At 45.6% G+C, this 16723-nt stretch overlaps 1 protein-coding gene across 4 annotated transcripts in view; it reads right to left on the reverse strand.

Moving 5' to 3' along the window:
* The window catches only part of lnx1 (ligand of numb-protein X 1), a 31489-nt gene extending 15730 nt beyond the window's left edge, over positions 1-15759 (reverse strand). For 2 of the 4 annotated variants that reach the window (XM_084010980.1, XM_084010979.1), the window contains exons 1-2: positions 15493-15759; positions 10228-10731 (exon numbers count right to left, since the gene is read on the reverse strand). In XM_084010980.1, the coding sequence (XP_083867106.1) occupies positions 10228-10688 (461 nt within the window). In that variant the 5' untranslated portion in view covers positions 10689-10731; positions 15493-15759. Of the gene's footprint in view, positions 1-4656; positions 4827-10227; positions 10732-15492 lie in introns of those variants that run through there. The other 2 variants (XM_084010982.1, XM_084010981.1) reach the window with 1 other exon arrangement.
* Positions 15760-16723: the final 964 nt, after the last annotated feature.

Genomic DNA, 16723 nt, shown 5'->3' on the forward strand with positions numbered 1-16723 from the left:
AGTGTCTGCTTTCAACTCGAGAGGACGATCTGTTTTTTTCTCCCCTCCTCGTCGCCAACGGAGACGAGAGCAGACGCTGATTTATCCTCCTCTCCCTGGCCGAGCTGCACAGATTCATCTTCGGTGCGCTCACCTCCGCGGCCTGCAGTAAAACACTGTGTTCCTCTCTAACTGTAATCCCGGCAGCACTATATGATCATAAAGGATCACAGACGATCCCCACCCCGCCACCTTTTCAGTCTATATTTCTCCCTCTACATCATGCCGGCCCCCTCGCCAGCGTGCTGGTTTCCAGGCCGTCCTGGTTTCCCGGTCGCTGCCAGCACTGGTCGGCCGAACCCAAAGCCCCCCGGCACTCAGCAGGGCATCGATCACGTGACGGATTAACTCGCCGCGCTCTGCTGTGCCGCCGGGCCGCTTCCATATGGATCCCCTCCTACAGATTAGGAGACGCTGGAACATGTTCAACACGTCACGCCTCAAAGAGCCCAAACACCAGCTAAAAGCAGGCGGCTATTTTCACAACACACTGGCGACTGATGCTTAAAAAGGGCAAAACGTGCATCTAAAAATAAATACACTATGTGTTGCATTCGTGGTATTAGTGACCTGCGTTGATGCGTTCACTGACATCTGTTAGAAACAAAGTCAATGAAGCTGTCCGATTGTGGAGTGAAAAGTTCAACTGACATAGTCTGAACCTGAACCAAAAACAAGTCCTGAGTACATGACACATCTTTACTATCCAGTTGACGTACAACAGGGGAAGCCACGCCCCTTCCCGGAGTAAACAAAGTGAGAAACATTCTTTGGTCCCGTTTGAAGTCACATTTTGAAGTTCCAGACTGTGAAAATACGTAATTATAAAGACTTTTCCACCAAAAGTCTCTTCCCAGCTGATAAAAACAGTCGCTGGATAAAAACGTATCAGCTAAATTAACATTACATTAGTGATGGAATGGAGCTACGTTAGCTAGCTAGCTAGCTAGCAGGAAGAGCTAACGGAGATGTAGTTCTCTGAATGATATAACAAACTGAGACTTTGAGGACTTGAATCATTATCTTTTAAATAGTGCTGAAGTCAACACTTTGACTCGCTCCTCGCTGCTCTTCATGAATAAATGAGTAAATACATAATTCATCTTCTGTTCTTTTATGAAGGCATATTTACACACGTGTTGTTCGCTCTTCAATTATACATAGATGGCCGCGTGTTGTTGGCGTTTTCACACGTAAAGTGACACGTTGGTGTGTTTGTTTGCGGAGAACCCGGCTGTGCGTCCTCTACATGCGTCACCGTCCCAGTTAGACTCCTCTACGTACATCAACGCTGCCGTGACGGTTTCACCGCTTCGTATCATAAAAATCCCACACAGAGAGATAATTAACCCGATTTAACGTGATCTCCTTTTAGAGAGAAGTGCACGTTGTTATTTCTGGCCAGCGAGATGCAAGGAGACAGCGAGCGCTGCCTCGCTAGAAACAGAGATTAATATTTAATCCCAACAAAAGTCTAATTGACGACGCCCGGCCCCCCACACCAGAAACCCCACACAGGGCCGGAGAGGGCCCGCCGCCTTCAACTCGGGACAGACCGGGCGTGAACTAATCGGCTCGTGTTGTTCAGATCCAGCGAGTGCGTTTAATCCGGTTAGAACGCGTCTATGGCGAAGACGTCCGGAGCTCCTGGTGATCAAACGCCTCCTAGATGAAGCTAATTATAGAGTTTAAGATCTCGGGCCCAGAAATGAAAGATGAATGCTTTACAGCCCTGCGCTGTGATCATCTGTTCTTTAAGGAAAAACATAAAGAGACGATAAAAGTTCAGCTCAAAAAGACGCTTTGCTTGCCGTCAGTTATGCGATGTGGAAATTATGCGAAAATAAGAATTATAAACGAATTATGAATCGTTCGAACCTACGTGTAAATTTACTAGGAATATTCAAATATCATCTACAAAGAGACACAAGTGACTATTAGCCAATCACATCAAACCCTCTACTATTCATTGATTAATTCATTTGTTTGTTCTTTCTTTATTGTTTATTATGTGTATATACACACACACACACACACACACATATATATATATATATATATATATATATATATATAAAACCATAACATCCATGTTCATGTCTTAACAAAAATGTCAAATACAATTTTAAAAAGAAGGAATATTCAGACGTCACAGTGTGTGCGTGTGTGTGTGTTAGGAGTAATAAAATCACCATCTAGCTGCCCTCCTGTGTGTTCGTCACTGCTGCTTTTTTATTGGTCGGTGCTGACGGAGTGAAACGCCAGCAACCACACGAAGCATTTCATCATAGAGAAACATCTACACTGTGTGTGTGTGTGTGTGTATATATATATATATATATATATATATATATCCCGTATAGCCTACGCTCGTTTATATGCGAGTAAGACAGATTGCGACCACTCTAATTTTTTTCCCACGCAAATACAAACCCGCTGTAGTAATCACATTACAGTGCAAAGGAAGGAGGGAGGGGGGTGGGGGGCGGTGAGGGAGGCTGGAGGCTGCTCCTGTCAGCAGCGTGGATAAAGACGAATGGTGTGCCTCGGCTCTCTAGCCAGGCAGAAAAACACCACGTCCACGTTAGTCTGCTCCACCTCTCTCTCGCTGTCACGTCATCATCAGCAACGACAACAACAAACACACACAAACAGACTCCGCTGTCCTCGCTGGACCTGCTATATCTAAAGGGTTTGATTTACACACATATTGGGCGAGCATCGCCATGGCAGCCGTATGTACAGCCAGATGGAAGGCAGGCACAGGAAGTGACCTTACAGCCCTCCTGTCTCCTCTCATCTCGCCTCTCGTCTGAACCGCTCATGCACTTTCACTTCCTTCACTCCCATTCTGTCCTGTAGAGAATCACATGTAAGGATTTCATCTCATCCTCCGACCCGTTTCCCCTCCCTCTCCTCCTTGTTGGCGTCCGCTAGCCGCCGCCCGACACGGGCTCTCGGTGTCTGCGGCAGCTAAAGCCCCACTCAGAGAGGGCACACAATGAAATGAGGGGATTTGCAAGGCGCTCCATTGTTCCATGTATTCATGTGGCATAATGGGACATTTCCGTCAGACTGGAGAGCGGAGCGGCGGCGGCGGCCAGAGCTTCGGGGGGATCAGAGAGCCCCGGCTTCACACGGCGCTGCTGAATATAGACAACATTGACTCCCACACAAAAGAGGCTCTGAGGGCCAATCGAGAGCCGGGGACACTCAGCTGAGAAGAAGACGAGCCAAGACCTACGGTTGCATGACGTATAGTTGCACACATTCCGATTCAGGTTTCTGCACGCATCGCAGCGCTTTGCTTTCTAAATATACCACCGTAGAGTTGTACATTTTACATGAACCGCCTCCTCGTCTGTGTTTTCAATAGAAGTCCCCAGAAAGAAATCAGTAGCTGCAACCTCGTCTCTACCTCTTGGTGAAAGTGCACTTTAAGTGCGTGAGTCACAGATTATTTTACAAGCCGTTTAAAAACAGGATTAAGGATCATTTGAAGACTGAATGAACAAGTCTTTTTTACATGATTTTTTTCAATGTGTTATTTGTGTTTTATGTGGTGAAATGTCCTGTAAATAAGGGAAACAATCAACAAAGCATTTTACTGGTTAAATAAAGGATGAATTCAAATATGTAAAAGAAAATATGTATATAAAGAGTAGCATAAAAATATGTTGTTTTGCTGCTCAATATTGTTTTGATGAGCTTCTAAAATGTGACGATTTGCAGCTTTGCTCTGTTTGATATCATTATAAACTCAACATGTCTGGGTTTTGGATTGATGGTCGCCGAAAAACAGGGAATGCAAAGATGTCGCCGTGAAATTGTGACGGTCACTTCTCACTATTATCATCATCTTTTTATACGATTCACGCTAGTGGTTGTGGAGGATAATCCCCACAATGTTGAGAGGTTTGTTTCCATGGTGTCAACATCCGACAGTAGCCCGCGTGCTGAGCTCCGGTGTGTTGGCGGTGATGTAACCGCTCGTGAAGCATCAATCACGAGGAGAGGCGGCGATGATGTGCACCGACAGGTGTGTGCTGAAGGTGATTTTAAATATGAGGAGTTTATTAAAAAAAAAAGGCTGGAAAAGATGCGACGCAGGTGTTTGAGTAACCAGCTATGAATATTTAACGCTGAGGTGAAAGTCCATCCACAAACAAACATGCCGCGGTTACAAACCGTCCCGACGCTACACGGGACGCTCTCACACACACACACTTGTGAGCAAACGTACACTGACATTTGGCTCATTCACAGAGAGAAAGAGAGGGAGGGAGAGAGAGAGAGAGAGAGAGAGAGAGATGCCATGCTGCAGTGCTGTAACATCCAAACTGTCCTGGACAGCACAAGGAGCGACCTGTCGGCTCCACCGCATCCCGGCGGGACAATAAGCAGCTTCTTCTACGATGATTTCCGCTCCGCAGAGACTCGCCGCGACTCTTTAAAAAGTGATGATGAAAACGTAAACACACAGAAAAAACAAATGGCTGATTGTGGGGTTGAAGTGGAAGGCATGCAGGGTGAGCGCCCCCCCCCCCCCCCCGGCTGAGTGGAGCGGTGATGGAGGGGAGAGGGGATGCGGGAGGAGGCGGGCGTTTTGGTACTCACAGCTCGGAGTAGAGGATGTGCAGGTTGCCCAGGTTGTCTGTGTAGTTGGCCGGGCTGAGCCAGGGCAGCACCAGCAGCAACAGAGCCTTCATGGTCACCCCTCTTTCTCTCCTCGCTGCACTGAAGCCTCCACCTCCTCCACCACCTCTAACTCTCCCAACCTGGCCGTGCTGACTCCCAACACCACCACCCCCCGACCCCCCACCCCCTCCTCCTCACCTGCCTTCCTTTTCAGCCAGAGGCGTTCTCAGATCAAAATGAATCCTTCACTTCATATGTTTGCAGCCTCTTTCTTCCCCTCTGGTCCCCCCACCCCCCCGCCCCCCCACACCTCCCTCTCTCTACCTCCGGGTCTCGGCAGCGTCCTCCTCCTGCCTCAGGCTGGCTGCCTGGTCATCTCAGCTGCAGAGGCAAACGGGCTGGCTGCCAGAGGTGGAAGACGGAGCGAAGGAGCAGGCGGAGGAGGAAGAAGAAGCAGAAGCAGCAGCAGAAGCAGCAGCAGCGGCAGCAGGTGCAGAGCAGAAGTCCCGTTGTGGCTCACGGGAGGAGGAAGAGGAGGAAGTGCGAGAGGAAGAGGAGGAAGGAGGACCCGTGCAAAGGTGGCACATTTGGAATACAATTTGAGATGTGCAGCCCCTTTAATCTGCTCTGGGCACCGGCTAGTTGTAAGAGGATTTGCGCTCGTGTGTGTGCATGTCCGTCTCCATCGGTGTGTGTGTGTATGTGTGTGTCGGAGAGAACAGCGCAGGCTGTGACTTATACTGCAGCAGAAACCACTAAGGGGGGGTGGGGGGGGGGGGGGGGAGGTGGAGCAGACCAAACAAAGACAGGAAGGGGGGGTGGGCAGGGGGGGGGCTGAAGGTACCTGGTCCTGCTCTGATTGGCTCTGCCCTCTTCACAAACACACACACACACATGCACACACACACACAACCTCTGCATTCACCTCCCCCTGCATGCACATTTGTTGGTCCATGAAGGGGGAGGATAAAGATAAAGAGGAGGAGGGGGAGGTGTGTTGCCTCCCCCTCCTCTCTGACGATGGACTGCTCCCTGTGCAGCAGATTGGTCTGATCGCTAAAAAGAATCTGCCTACATGTGTGGAAAGAGGAAAAAAAGGAAAAGAGCAAAACACACTGGAGGATCAATATTCTGTGCAGTGATGAAGGCTCGCTGCTCCGAGTGACATGAAAGAATGAACCTTTAGAGCAGCGGCATCCGTTTCCATTCAGACAGTCAGACATTCATTCAATTCCAGGATGTACACAAAGAGAGCAGGAACATTATTGTGCAAGTCGTATTCACACCCAATGCAAAGCAAACTTTCAGACGGCATGGTTACAAAATATCGTTGCCTCGGTGATGGTAGCGATTTAGAGACCAGACCAGACCAGACTATGTGTGGAAACCAGAGACTGTCTGTGGTCCCCCAGAGGTCTACGATAGTAGCTCACATGAGTCCAGAGACCAGACCGGACTATGTGGAGAAACCAGAGACTGTCTCTGGTCCCCCAGAGGTCTACGATAGTAGCTCACATGAGTCCAGAGACCAGACCAGACTATGTGGAGAAACCAGAGACTGTCTGTGGTCCCCCAGAGGTCTACGATAGTAGCTCACATGAGTCCAGAGACCAGACCAGACTATGTGTGGAAACCAGAGACTGTCTGTGGTCCAAACAACAAGGTCTCTGATGTATTTATGTCTTGATGACCTTATTTGGAGTGTTGATGGGGCAGCTACAATGTTAGCATAGCCTAGCATCCATCAACCAGACTACATTCTGAAAACAAGCGTTTTAAAAGTAGTTAGCTTGTGGTCTTGCAGACAGACCTAACAAAGCAGGACTTCATACTTTTTACTGATTATCATACTGATCAGTTATTTCAGCATCCTTTCCATCTGGTTATTGATATTAAATCACAGCTAAATAGTTTACTTTGTGTTTATCAAGCTGTAGTAAACCAGCCGATGTGTGTCTTGCTAGATCCAATGAATCCAGTTTGGTGAAATCTCTGTGCATCACTAAACACAGGAGAGGTGACTGTGTGCTGATTGACAGCGAAGGTGACCAATAGAGAAGCGAGATGCATTTAAAGGCGTGTTTCTCTCCTCCATCGCCCCTCCCGTCTCATCACACCCATCTCTCTCTGTCTTTGAAGCAAACCACTTTGAACGTGAAATAATCTATTTTAATCCCACCCTGTCAAACCTCACCCTCAACTGATATTTATTCAAAGCAGAGCCATGTTAATTTTAATTTATAAAGCTGGTATTTTACTCATGCTACTCCCCCTCTCCCCTCCCCCTCCCTAACTTGTTTTCCCTTTCTTCTTACCTCCTTTCCCACCGTTATCCAATTTTCATAGCGCTCAGCTGTCTGCTACCCTCAAGAAAGACACTTAACTGGTGTAAATACCCTGTCTGAATGAATATTTCATGGATGGAGGTAGTGTGGTTACAGGCTGAATCTGTGTGTGTGTGAATGCATGCATGCGTGCGTACTGAGGCGCGAGTTATCCTGCAGTATTTGAACAGCGTGCGCGCAGCAACGAGGCCACGGGGCACGCAGGAAATGGAAATGTAATTGGATTGTGACAGGATGCAGTTTTTGAACAGAAACCAGTCGGCCCCCACAGGAGTCGTTTTCATGCACACACACACACACACACACACACACACATTATTATTGCTTGATTTCCCACTCAGAGTCGTGTTTTCACTGATGCAGTATGTGGTTGGGATTTTGCGTTCTAAGTACAAATTGCGTAATATCTGTGAAGTTCGGCCACCCAACGAAAACGCATCGTCAATTACAATTTTGAGGGGAAGTTTCAACGTAGTCAGAGGAAGTCTGTGTAGGTCAGGTGGTGGATGGGTAAAACAAACAAACAAACAAACAAACAGGACTTTCACCCAGGAGACAGGAGTTTGCGTCACATACGGACCAAGTAGTTTTGCTGCCTAAACATAACTAGTACTCACGTAGCAACTTTGTTTTGTTTAGTTTAAATTATGCAGTTATTTGAAGCCAAACCATGTTTTCGTTTTGTTGAATTAAACCTAACCAATTTGTTTCATTTCAATTTCAGAGTAATTTAAAGGCGAGCTAGGATGTTTTTGATGGTTTAAAACTGCGACCGTTCAGAAAACTGACTACTGTCATCCACAGAAACAGCTTTAAGTGCTCTTTGCTGTCTTTTGGTTGGACAGGAAGTTGAGCCCATAATTAACAGAATATTTAATAATTAGATCTACCGTCTTGTTCTGTTGTCTCTTCCATTTTGAGCAAAAATACGGGTAAAATAATACTTTTTTCTTCGCCCTACTCCCGGAGTTGTGTTCCGTTTGTTTTTCCTTTTATTGTCTCTCCACCAAGAGTGGAAGAAGTAAAAAATAAACGTGGACAGCAAAGCACGTTGGCTCCTCCACCTACCAACACCAACACAAGGCGAAGGTCACATAAAGAGTAGCTGCCACGTTTAAGCACACAGAATACAACCACACCAACTCACCAGAAACTCTAATTTCTTTTCCAAATATTCACTCAAGCTTTGAAGAATTCCTCCGTGGGCTTTGAAAACAAGCACACTTTCATCAAATAAAAATAAAAGAGGAAGGAGAAGGAAAAAAAATATATCGTGCTGAAGGCAGATCATCAATAAAACACACACGTGGAGCCCTGGGTTCATTAATTTGAGTAATACAAAAAAAAAAAAATATGAGTGGAGAAAAATGGTTTTGAGCAGAACTTGTAGTCACAGGTAACTGGCTAAAACAGCACAGAAAATACCTGAGCGGGTGGGGAGCATTCTGGGTAAAGTTGGTACAAGCCATAACAGGACGAAGCAACAACGGCAACAAGAAATACTGCTGACAGACTCTGCTCTCGGTTGTGTCCCAAATACAAAATGTCTCCAACCAAAAGGCCAATAAAAAGGTCATGAATGATGAAATCATCTCCGACCAGATGGCGCGGCGGCTTCAGTCATTACAACATCTGACCCTCTGCCAGATTCGGACACCAAAATACCCACAGAAGTGAATAATCAGGGCACGTAACTCACACCCGTCTGGAAATGTATCTATACAGAAGAGACGTTCTGTATCCGAGGGTTTGGTTTAGCCACTGGAACAGAGATACAAGGGGTCGTGGTTGAAATCTTCACTCTGAGATATGTGACAACCCTTCGAGACCTTGGTATGTCACCAGAGTGGCGTTGCTCTGTTGCCTAGCAACCCGTGCTTCTATGCCACCAAAGTAGCAGTAACAAGTAACAAGTTGTCATGCTCGTTTTCAGGAAAAGGTCTATAATGAAACAGAGATCGGTAGCTAACTACTTACATCATCATTTCTTGCAAATATGCAAGTTCCGCTCGTAACATTCATAGTGACTCTTCAAAACAAACTTCCAACATAGGTTTCCTTAGTTTTTAGATTTACTTCCGCAAAAAAACTAGCTTCAGGGAACAAAAATTAGCCTTACTAAAGATTGTGTTACGGGTAAAACAAAATATGTTTGTTACGCAAAGTAACTATGTTTGTTATGTTAAAGTTACGTAACAATGCTATGGTAAAATAAGTCGCTTTTGATTTGACGCGGGACACAAACTGCGGCCTTCTGGGTGAAAGTCCTATGTTTGTTTGACCCGTCCAACGTACATGGACGTTCTAGCTCCTTATAGAACATCAGCTGCTCTAATAATAATGACGTCCAATTCACGCTGAAGGGTTCCTTCTGTGTGAGACACTAGAATAATAACCAGCTTTATCGCACAAATACTGTTCAGTCACAACCACTGGACTGCAGCGAAATACACGGATGGAATAGAAGTGATGAAATGGGCTTTCCCAAATATCTCTTTCTCATCCACCCACACGATGAGTGGCGTGGTCCCTCTGGACGCGGCCTTTCACCTCGGCAGATAACACCTTCTAACTACGGGAGGGCAGCCCAATCCTTCCGGGAGTCGGCCTCAGAGCTCCGCACCTCATTACGACGCTCGCACTGCATGAAAGGAAAAGACTGGGAAACGATGGAAGGATGTGGAGAGACGAGGAGGTGGAAGAGAAGAAGAAACGGAGGAGGAAATGAGACGGAGAGGAGGCACAGCTTCTTCCGAGTTTATAGAGTTTTATAAAGTGCAAATGAGTAAGAGTACAGTAAACACTGCTGCTTGTGTGTGTGTGTGTGTGTGTGTGTGTGAGATGCGTGGCGAGATGCATTAATTATCCCAGAGGTCTTCGGGCTCGGGGAGTGTTAATGAGCAGTAATGCAACAGATCCAGAAGGAGAGAAACCAAAGCGCTGTCTTTTAATGATATATAAACAGAGGAGCCGGGCTCCACTTTAGATGAAGAGCCCAGTTTGGAGGAAGAACTCTGTGCTTTGGGAGTGCAGCTGTGGGTTAATGGTGACGGGCAGAGGAGGGGGGGAAACCTAGAGTGTACTCCACTGCGGGTCATTGTAGTATTTTACCAGTAGTAAGGGTAAGTACATGCTTACTTGTTAAATAAGACTTTATCTGATTTTATAGGTACAAGCTGTGTTGACGATACAAAGCGTATCCTACCTGCTCCTGATGTGGTCTTCCAGTTCTCCGCGGGCCAGCGTTTGGGTGCAGTGGTCTGTGAAGGGGCAGGCCACGGTCAGCTTGTCCAGCAGCTTGTGCACCAGCAGGCTGGGCTTCCTGCAGCTCTGCAGCATGAGCGGCGTGCGGCACACGGGGCAGAAGTCGCTCTCCAGCAGGAAGCTAGTGAGACACTCCCGGCAGTAGGTGTGTCCGCACGGCGTGTCCAGCGGCCGGATGAGCGCCTGCAGGCAGATGTGGCAGACCAGGTCGTCGTCCACCTCGTCCCGGTAGTCGTACTCGTGGTTCTCCTCCAGCTGGTGGCTGTGGCCGCACGCGGCGCACAGGTCAGGGGGCGGAGACAGCGGGCCGTAGTCTGAGGGGGAAAGGGGCGGGGCCGAGGCGCCACCCATCGCGCCCTCGGGCTGGACGCTCTCCTCCTGGATGCTCATCTGGACACTCATCTGGACTCAGGGATCCGCCAACAGGGTCATTAGCAGCAGAGATCTGGGGGAACGACGTGGGGAAGAGGAACATAATGTAAGAAGGAATTCATATATTACTTAAGTATCAATACAGACTAAACACATCAGCAGTCTGTGGTCCCCCAGAGGTCTACGATAGTAGCTCACATTAGTCCAGAGGCCGGACCAGACTAAGTGGAGAAACCAGAGACTGTCTGTGTGTGAGCTTGTGGTCTTGCAGACAGACCTAACAAAGCAGGATTTCACACTTTTTACTGATCACCATCATGATGGAGTTATTTCAGCATCCTTTTGACCAGTTTACCGTTATTAAATCAAAGCTGAATATCATCCAGCTGTGGTAAACCAGCACCACCATCATCTGGTTATTGATATCAAATCACAAGTAAATAGTTTATCATGGATTCATACCGCTGTAGCAAACCAGCCAACTTGGGTCTTGCTATTCACAGTTAATACAGCTCAGTGAAATCCACCAGCACCTCTGGAGGGCTCAACAGTAACAGGTTGCCGAAACTCTAAATATGGTCACCTTCTATCTCGAGTCATTGAAATACCAGTTATACGTCAGATTAATAATGACAATGTGAGATGCTTCCCGGTATAATTTTCGATCCAGCTCAAAGATGCCGGCTTCGCCCTCCGAGGCTGATTTCCTCTTTCTTTTTTTCGTTCAGGTTTATCCGGTTCTTTGGCAGGTGAATCAATGTGAACATTAGTTTGTGATTTTAACGAGTTAGCTGAACTTTTCACCTCACGGTCGGACGACTTCACGTGCTGCTCCATCAGCTCTAAAGCAGAATCTGGCAAAATTCAAATACCACTAATCCAACACATATTTAAAAAAAATATATGGATTTTGGGGTGGATGTGTTGTTGTCCCTTTTTTCAAAATAAAATATATGTATATAATAAAAATGGACAACTGGTTGCCAGTAATCTCAAAATGGTTGCTATTGGCAACCCTTACTGTGGAGCATTGAAGTACAGAATAGCATCACATTGAAACACAGCAAGAAAGGCAGCCACAGTTATCATATCTAGCAAGCAGAGTGTGAAAATATTCATAAGCAAAGCTTCTCACTCTCTCACACACATGAACGACAGCAGCGCTGATGTGTGCAGCAGGCCTGCAAACTTTTCTATCCCTTCCTCTGTCGCCATGGAGATGTGACATTGAACTATGGAGGTTTCTTCTCTGGATGCAGGAACATGAACGCGGACTCAGATGGACACATCACTGATTTTTGTGTTGTTGTTGTTTTTTTGTGTAGCAGGTTTACATTTGCTCTCTGCGCCGGGAGCGTGCCAGCGCACACGTCATTGTCCACAACGGGCTCCTCGAGCACATGGACACGAGCAGATGGGCTCAGTCAGACACACGTCACCTTGGCAACGGCCGTCTCGTTTGCCACTTCACACAAGCTTTCGTTTCTGGACCCGCCGTCGGGTCTTGGCTGCATATCGAGACACTCTTCAAAACAAAACAGGGAACAAAACTTGCGTTTGGAGTCGACAAAATACAAAAAAAAAAAAAAAGGGATCCAAGTGGCGGTTCCCGTTTTAATTGGATGCATCTCCGTGCTCTAAATAAAAATCACATGCGTAACAATACACTTTGATGTGCATCCCAGTATGCTAATGCTGACAAATATGACCGCGCACGCACATGTAAATCCGGCGAGTTGTCAAAACAAACAGCCCGTCCTCGTTTCTTTTTTTTCTTTTACATAAGCAGCGAGAGCTGCGACAGCCGGAGGAGCTTGGTGTCTCTGGTGCGTCTGGGAGGGGACGGCTAATCAGAAGAGGCTGAGCAGTCTTAACAACTTTCCCCACTGAGGGCTTGTGGTAACACGGCTGATTCATCACAGACCGTGACACCTGCTGTGACGGAGGCCCGGCCCGATCCACGCTGGGAGCACTTTCATCGCCGCTCGGGAAGAACAGCGGAGAGGGAGTGTGAATGTCATAAAAACAAAAGAAGAGAGTCAAAGTTAAAGGAAATGAAAAAAGAAGGTGGTTTGATCCGAGAGGATAATGTCACCTCCTTTAAGTTTGCTCTCTTTTCTCCAACTCAAAGACGAACGATGACGAACACAAAGGGATCACAACGTGAGTCTGTTCCGTCTGAAACAAAATGGACGACGTCTCGCAGCCTGAACCCATCGGCCGTAATCACTTCTGTCTGGAAGGAAAATAACGCAATACCACAACGCTTCGACAGGGACACAAATACATGCATGTACATGCAGAGACACACACATGACACGCCCTCGCCCGAGGAACAGCCGCTCTCTGAGGATCGTTTCTAATCAATGCAACACACGACAGACAGGGGAAATCACAAATCACGGTATTTTACGAGCAAACACCTCGATATGTCGAAGATATTGTTACTACAAATAACTATTGGAGCTCTTACAAAATATGTACATGATAAGACTTTTGATCAATAATCATTAGTAATGTGGACATAATGACTAAGGGCATGATCAGACAGAACATTTTGCAGGTGAATAAACTGTAAAATTGTATTTTATTATCAATTTCTTTTATTTATTCATTTTATTTTTATGGATAGATAGATAAAGAGAAAATCCTAAATGGTACTGTTTCTTATTGTACCTGTTAAATTAATGCAATGTGTGGCACTGATGTTTTGTTTATTTCGCCGTTTGCTGCATCCTTTTTAAAGTTTTTGTGAGGCTACTAGCGAATGACCGCTAACAATACCTTAACACAAACCGTGAACTGTACACTACCTTATATTTAATAAGAGTTCAAATAATTAAAACAAATTAGCCAAAATCTCTACAATTTTGTCCAGAAAACTTTTTTTTTTCGGCCCAGGTTTTTTTCTTCTTCCAACCACCACTCCAGTTGCGGATTGATAGATGTCATCATTTTGCTGGGAGAAAATAAATTGGATTTTGATATAAAATACATATTTTGGCATGTATTGGTAAATAGATGACAATATGACCAGGGAGGTGATCTAAAAGGATTAAAAAGGCAATTTCTCATTTCAGCTCCACTTCCAGCACTCACATATCACGATATAAATAATATATACATATATAAATTATATATATATATATATATATATATACACACATATATATATATAAATAATTTACACACACACACACACATATATATATATATATATATATATATATATATATATATATATACACATACATATATATAAATATAGAGAGAAAGTGATAGATATAGATCTATATAGATCTATAGATCGATAGATAATATATAGTAAAACAGTTGTGTTGGAACACAGAGAGAGGAGCTAAATATAACTGATGTTTAATCACACGTTAGACTTCATTCTCTGCATGTTTCTGTTTTGCATTTGATCACAGAGTGAAAGAAAGAGCCGTGTTTGGACTGTAAATCACAAAGAGGGAGAAGTGTCTCCTCTCCAACGACGGAGAGCTGGAGTTGTTTGTCTAAGACTCGACCTCCTTCCTCACACATTGCATGTAAATAAGGCTGTTGATTCACTCGCAGGTTACTCTTCCTGTGATCTCCGACGACGTGACGAGTTAATAATGACGCGAGGCCCTGCCGAGTCAGCTCCCTCTGCTAGCGGCCGAGCGTGAAAAACGACCCGGCGAAATGTGTCCGCTCTGCATTCTTAACTGGCCCGCGCTGAGTTAGCATGTTGCTATGTACATATCCACTCCTCACATTAGACAAAAAAAAAAAGAGATTTCATATCTGTCTCAATCAAACAAACAAACAAACACGCCCTCGGAGGGGAAAGGTGCAGTCAGCCAGATCACAAAGGTGCACGCCGGCTGAAACTTCACCGCCTGCTTCTGCATAGCTGCCATGTTAATCATTGCAGATATGATTTCAATGAAGATTTAGACCTGGTCTTCATAGTTGCAGTGGGTGTGGTCTCTCGTTGTCACGACAACCGACCGCTGCCTGATTCATGTCAAAACAATTGACTGACTGACACAATCAGACGGACCGGGCTTCAAAGTACACAACGAGACCAAACGTATCACCTCGTCATCAGATCCCCCCAAAACAAATCTGATGCTGGATCAGCGCCCCCGCTCTTCCAAGCAACTCAATAAACAGGCCACAAACAAACACAAGACCGCCTCAAACACACACACACACACACACAAACACACACACACACACACACACACACAGTCATAGTCTGCTGTGTTCAGACATGTCACTGAGAAAATTCCAGGAAGCCATATTCTGTAGAATTGTGTCAAAAACGCATAAAATCAAGGAGAAATGAATAACAAGCATCTCCATGTTGATTGAATTTGTATGTATAAGAGGGCTAGAAAATAAAAACCAGATCAAGAATCCTGTAAGTGTCAAATCTAACCCATTCTGATTGAGCGTTTGAGAATGTGGTGAGACAGAGTAACGCCGTTCCTGCCCTCTCAGTAACCTCTACATGCTGGTCCCTCTCTGGACCCGGTAGCCTATATAGATCTCCGCTGTGAGTCCGAGCCAGACCTGACACCTCGGTCTGAGGGAAACAGCTGCAGGCAGATGTGAAAGCTCTGTGAAGTGTCTCTAATGTCAAAGGAGCTGACTGGCTGTACCAGGATCAGCAAACACACACAGTAAATCTACACAGGCTGACACTGTTGAAGTGAACTTCAATGCAAATCCACTCCGTGCAGACACCTCAGAGCAGCAGCAGCCTGTTGTAACGCTCACAAAGTTCATTTAACACACTAATGCTAGTAACAACATCAACACAGAGTGGTGGAAGTACACTTACGTGGTTTCATGAGGCGACGTTCACTTTCAGCAGAGCAGCTCACCTGGACAGGTAGAGCCTGGCAGAGGGTGTAACTTTAAACCACTCAGAGAGGAGGAGGACGAGGAGGAGGAGGGGGGAGTTAAATGACTCTGTGAGGAGGACTTTGTCCCGCTGACGGACTTCCACGATTGGCAGCCGGTCTTCAAGTGGAGAAATGTAATCCGGCTGCCGGTCTTCAGGGTGGGGGGTTGAGATCCGATGACCCTGCTGACTATTTGAGAACCAGAACCTGCTCACCTCTAGAAGGACAAGGTGATCAGGAAGTGGCGGAGCAGAGAGGGGTGGAGCCAGTGGGGGGAAAGGTAAACAAGAGAACTGCCCAAACCTGCTCCGGGAGAAAACGGGAATCTTCTATAAAGGGGAGTGGACACAGGAAACAGAAGAATGGAGGGAAAGGATCATAATTATTATTATTATTAGGTCAAATTTATCTACAATTGAGTCTTAAAAGGACTCAGAGCATATATATAGGAGCAAGGAACATTTGAGTTCAGAAAGGATATCATTTTCTGTTCTTTTCCACTTTTCTCTTTCATCTTATTACTGTCATTATCACCTTATTGTGTTATCATTTGGTTTCTGTGTTATTAATATAATTAGTTTGTTTATATTTATTCATTCCATGTTAAAATTTGAATAGAAAGTTATGTGCTTTTATGTTATTTTCAAATGTATATTTTCCTCCATATTCGATAAAATAGAGAAAAAACAATAAAAAGTGAGTGTAAAAAGAGTGCTATGAAAATGATTTTTTTTTTTAAAGTGCACCTCTCCGACAAACATTTGTAATGAAGTATTGTCCTGCAGCTCGAGCTACAAGTTGTGACATGACCTTTAACGATATAAATAACCCACTAAGCATTTTCTGTCGCTGCTCGATTGATTTCCCTGCAGAACATTTGCGTAAACAGAGAGACTGTGCTGTGGGCTTCAAACAGGAAGCCCATAATCTGAGTAATGACAACAGGTCTCAGGCTTAGATAATACTACTGAGGATTTAAAACCTGTGTACAACACAAACACACACTTTCTTGTTGTTGTGGTTTCCTGTTGTGTGAGACAATAGCTGCTTTTGTAAAGCCGTGCGTGTCTTTGTACGGAAACAGTCGTTATCCTGGGTCTCAGATGTGGTTTACCTCTCGGCTTCTCCTGCCTCACGCTGCCACAGGTGCTCCAGACACATAACGAC

The sequence above is a fragment of the Eutrigla gurnardus genome (genome assembly GCF_963514095.1).
Source record: "Eutrigla gurnardus genome assembly, chromosome: 6".
NCBI classification, from domain to species: Eukaryota; Metazoa; Chordata; class Actinopteri; order Perciformes; family Triglidae; genus Eutrigla; species Eutrigla gurnardus.